This window comes from Branchiostoma belcheri, unplaced genomic scaffold, assembly GCF_001625305.1.
Source record: "Branchiostoma belcheri isolate BF01 breed outbred unplaced genomic scaffold, Haploidv18h27 scaffold100, whole genome shotgun sequence".
Classification (NCBI taxonomy): domain Eukaryota; kingdom Metazoa; phylum Chordata; class Leptocardii; order Amphioxiformes; family Branchiostomatidae; genus Branchiostoma; species Branchiostoma belcheri.
This window is the reverse complement of record NW_017802381.1, coordinates 265,226-269,789: the sequence shown is the minus strand read 5'-3', so window position 1 is coordinate 269,789 and position 4,564 is coordinate 265,226. Positions and strand designations below refer to the sequence as shown.

Below are 4,564 nucleotides of genomic sequence, written 5' to 3'. Positions count from 1 at the left end.
GGTCACCGCCTTAGCCAGCCCTGTGTCCATATTTCCACCACAGTAGCCAGGGATAGAATAAGGTGAAGTAGTTTACGTTAAACCCTATACAGACCGGGCTTTTTTGGGGCATGCTCAGACCGGGGAGGGACTTTTGAGAGACTTATCTTAGGGCCACCAAAAATGGTGTAGTAACAAATTAATTCATAACAACAACTTTTATATAACATTTTGGGGTTAAACCGTCAATTTATTTTTTCGTAAAACTAAGATGAATACAACCAAAACTTAACAAAGTGTCTATGATAGAACATTAGTTTCTGCTTAGACTTATATTATCCCCTAGCAACAACACTGACGTCAAAAAAAGTGACGTCATAAATGACGTAATGCATAATTAAGCTGTCGGCCATCGTGTATCGGAAATAGTTACAGGAAGCGGAATTTCTTGGGTTTTTTTCTAGGAACAGGCCAAAATCAATGCGCGCGCTGACGTCATCCATAAAATTTACTTGATGTGGCCTAAAGCAAAACAATACTAGGACCACCAAGAAATGAGTTCTGGACTACTCCTTTGACTTTCCTTCTAATATCTTTGCCAAATCGTGGTCGAAGGAGTATCCGAACATACCAAAGTCTTCTAGAAAGATCTCTCGGAGAGGCAGGATTTCTTCTATCGGAACTTGTGCGTAGATGTCACTGAAGACATTGTCACTGTTGGCGTGCCTCGGTCGTTGTGCCGGCAGAATCTCCTCATTTGCTGTGATGTTGTACTTCTTTAAAAAAAGTCGAACATCTGTCGCGACAGTGTCGGTGTGGGCTATGAAGTCGTAGTCAATCTGCGGGAGAAATATTTGTTAAGAACAAAAGCGTACAGGGCAGAATTTTCGGCCCTTTCCTTAATCTATTATTTTCAGGTATGCAATGATTTAGTTACTGCCTACTGGGACAGAGTCAGCAAGTGAGTGAAGGCTGGTTGCCTGAGTGGGCGATTACAGCCCTTTTCAGACGGAACCGCATTTAATCCATTATTCCATCAAAGCAGAATCAAAATGGCCCCATCTAAACGTTCAAAATCGCATTGAAAGTACCTCGACTTCAAATCTGTCGTTTTGTGTTCACGTTTTTCTTGTTAAAGGAGATATGTGGTCTCTGCTTGACGTGTATGTGTTTTTAAGATAACGTCGCAGGCTGCAATGCTACCCGCACCAGCTGTGTAGAATCCAGGACAACGGCGACAGCTGTAACCTCAGCAGGACCAACAGTTTGGCTCCGGGCGTGCCCTACCACGTTTTGCAGCGGTGGTTTTCGGCCCTGGTTACCGTGTCTTCCCTGACGAGTCCAACAGTTTGGAGGTTTCCCGACGACACCTTCGGGTTGCAGAAGCCAGAGTGGTTTTGGTGTTATTTCTGTTTGTTTTATTATCTGTTTTTCCGAGTTTTGGTAAAATCTTTTTGTCATTTTGGCGGGAGCGTGTTTGAACCAAATTGGTCTCGGGTGTTGACTTTGGTAGATAAGTGTTTTTATGTTTGTCAGGAGGGTTGGAAACTCGAGTGGAGCCTCCGGTACTTTGTACCCTTGGATCATGGAGTGGTGATGCCCTCATGGTGTTGGCACATTCGAGTGGGTAGTTAAAATATAGTTGGTATCTCTGCGTGACGTGTATGTGTTTGTGTTTTAAAGGTGATGTAGTAGACTCAAGGACTACCCGGGCCAGCTGTGTAGGACCCAGGACAACGGCGCTAACTGAATCTTCAGCAAGGACCAACACCAGGGAAACCCTTTACTCCAGCAGGACCCACTCCAGCAGGACCAACACTGCAGTGTCGCATGTAATTTGATCGTCGATGTTGCCACGTGGGTGTCTCTTATGCACATTCCACGTGCAGACACTCAGTGGCAGACAGTCGAACGGATCCAGACATGGAGAGCGCTGATATTTTGCTACATCGCGTGTAAATTGACTGTCGATGTTGCCATGTGAGTATGTCGTTGGCACATCCCACGTGCAGACAGTGGTAGACAGTCGGACGGATCCAAACATGGCGAGCGCTAATGTTTTGTTTCTTGGCATATCCCGCGTGCGGGCACTCAGTGGCAAGACAGATAAGTGACTGTCGACGTTGTCATGTGACTGTCTCTTTGGGACGTTCTACATGTGGGTACTCGCGATCGGTCGCAGATAGCTATAGTCAGACGGATGAACACATTGCGGGTGTTGATACATGTATTGCGTCATATGTGGTGAGCGTCTAGGTTGTCGTATGAGTGTCCCTTTGGTCTTTATCAACATTTGGGCACTCATTGGTGAGTAGGCTACCTTTTATGTATTTCGCACGTTCTGATCGTTGATATTAAGATGATCACCCATTTAATGAAACAGATCTACTTATTGAAAGGTTGGATCTGCCTATGTACAGAAATTCGAGGCGATTAGATTTTACCTCGTTGAAAACTGAAAGGGTAATGAGGAAGGGTGACTCCTTTGATGACATTAAAGTCGGACTGATCTAACTGGCCAGTAGATCTCCTGTGACTTTTGAATGTTGGTCTACTGGGGACTCTTTCAGAGAGAGATTAGCTTCAAAACCACCCTAAAGCAGATGTGTTAATGGTTACAAGAGAGAGAGAGAGGAAGAGACTGGTTTATTTGTACCATACAAGTACACACAAAGCCTGTAAGCAGCCGTATTTGGCTGAATTTGGGAAGGCTTTAAACACAAAAAGCTATTTGATAAAAGTTCGTTACATTTGATAAAAACCTATTTGTTGCATATTAAGTTAACATTAAAAATTACAACACGTTAAAGTACAATAATGCAATATAAAAACAGTTGAGTCAATGCTTACTTGAACTTAAGATTACCGAAATAATCTACAGTTGTAATATGCAGGGCTTGTATACGTAAAGGCTGATGAATTGGATTATTTTTCATCGTTCAATAGCTTAACAACATACGGCAGAGTAGTGTTCAAGAAACGGGACGTTCTGCACCTGAAGTGGCTTATGTTGTGCGAAATTTCTACCATGTACATCAACCCGGCGTGAGGGTAGCCAAGAGACAAAGTCGGACTTAACTAAAGATTTGGCAAACTTCACACAGTGAGCTCTGCGTCGCTCATCTAGAGATGTTAGGTCACACAGACGGAGTGCAGAACTGTAGTTGGTGTACATGCTACCCAGAATGATTTTACATGCCCTAACTTGAACATTCACAATCTTCCCTGATTGCTCCTTCGTCAGACCAGGGTGCCAAACTTGGCAGCAATACTCTAGGGTTGGTCTCACAAACCCTATATACACAAGGACTAAGTCAGACATATCGAGACCATGTTTCTTTAAACATCTGAGCATGTAGAGTCTGCGGTTAGCTTTGCCAACTATCAGTGTCACATGGGCAGTCCACTTCAGGTTAGCCTGGAGCATAACTCCCAGTACCTTAGCAACGTGTACTACCTCGTGTTCTGATGTATTTACCAGCAGTCTAGGTACCGGTGGGGGATTTCGTAGAAAACTGATGAGCATCACCTTGCCATGGATTTAGTTCCATGAAGTTTGTGTGTGTCCAGCTGGCAAGCTTGTCTAAGTCAGTTTGCAGTTCTGAGGAAGCTCCAGCAAGTCTGGCTTCAGCAAGTGACATGTCGTGGACAAACTTAAAAGCCTCGGCCGACGTGTCCTCTTGCGGAGTGACAACTGAGAAGGAGTTCTTGTAAAATATCTTCCTGGATACCCCTGGCTTCCCTGTTATAAAGTCATCAGCAAGTTTTTTTTTTCTTGGAAGTCACAGAGTTTTAAATACACAGTGACTAAGTAGGTTCAAGCCATGCGGTAAGGAGAAGAAAGCCATAACCATTTGATGATTGTCATGGTCAGTGGAAAATGGACCACTGGGATACAAAGTGTCCTGAGCCTACGTTAAATATTGAATTCAGACGTAAAGATTGTCTGGTGGTGTACTGTATCCAGAAGACAAGTGTAACTTGTAAATCAGGTCATCTTGGCTGCAATAACGTTGTCTCTGGTACAGATATTGGGAAGTATTGATATGTTTTAACAGAACAGCGTGATTCACCCAGGAGGACCAGCAGCTCGAATCGCATACGTCAGGAGTGTTAGCAGTGGATGGAAAAAGTAACGAGCTCAGGCGCCTCAAACCAGTTTCATGTTACAAAAGAGGATTTCGAGAGGAATAAGTCAACACGAGTTTAGATGCAGCCACAGCCTGGCAGAGGGCACATGAGAGAACCATCTGGAAGACAGCTTGGAGAGGCGCGACGCTCCCTGGAGCATGCGGTGCTGAGTGTGTGAGTGAGTGAGTTTAGATGAAGGACATTTTACAGTTGTACACTGTAACTTATGTTCTAAATGCAAGTTGTTTGCATTTAAAAAAATCGCGTAGGGGCGGTTATGTTACTGTAAAGATAACTCAATTATTTACACTGCGCTGTGATTAAATCCTGCATGACGTCATAAACTCTTTAAATATGAATGTCACCCCGGCTAATCACCATTGCGATAATTGGACGCAACCGCAACGCCCAAGAAGCGTGGTGTTTGGCCAGTCCCAGGGAGTGCGCGCGGGGG

The 4,564-nt window shown here is 44.2% G+C and overlaps 1 protein-coding gene across 1 annotated transcript in view; it reads right to left on the bottom strand.

Annotated features, from left to right (window-relative positions):
- Positions 1-323: 323 nt before the first annotated feature.
- LOC109473353 (carbohydrate sulfotransferase 12-like) overlaps positions 324-4,564 on the bottom strand; it is a 15,654-nt gene continuing 11,413 nt past the window's right edge. The window contains exon 6 of the mRNA XM_019773221.1: positions 324-818. Coding sequence (XP_019628780.1) covers positions 546-818 — 273 coding nt within the window. The 3' untranslated portion in view covers positions 324-545. The remainder of the gene's footprint in view (positions 819-4,564) is intronic.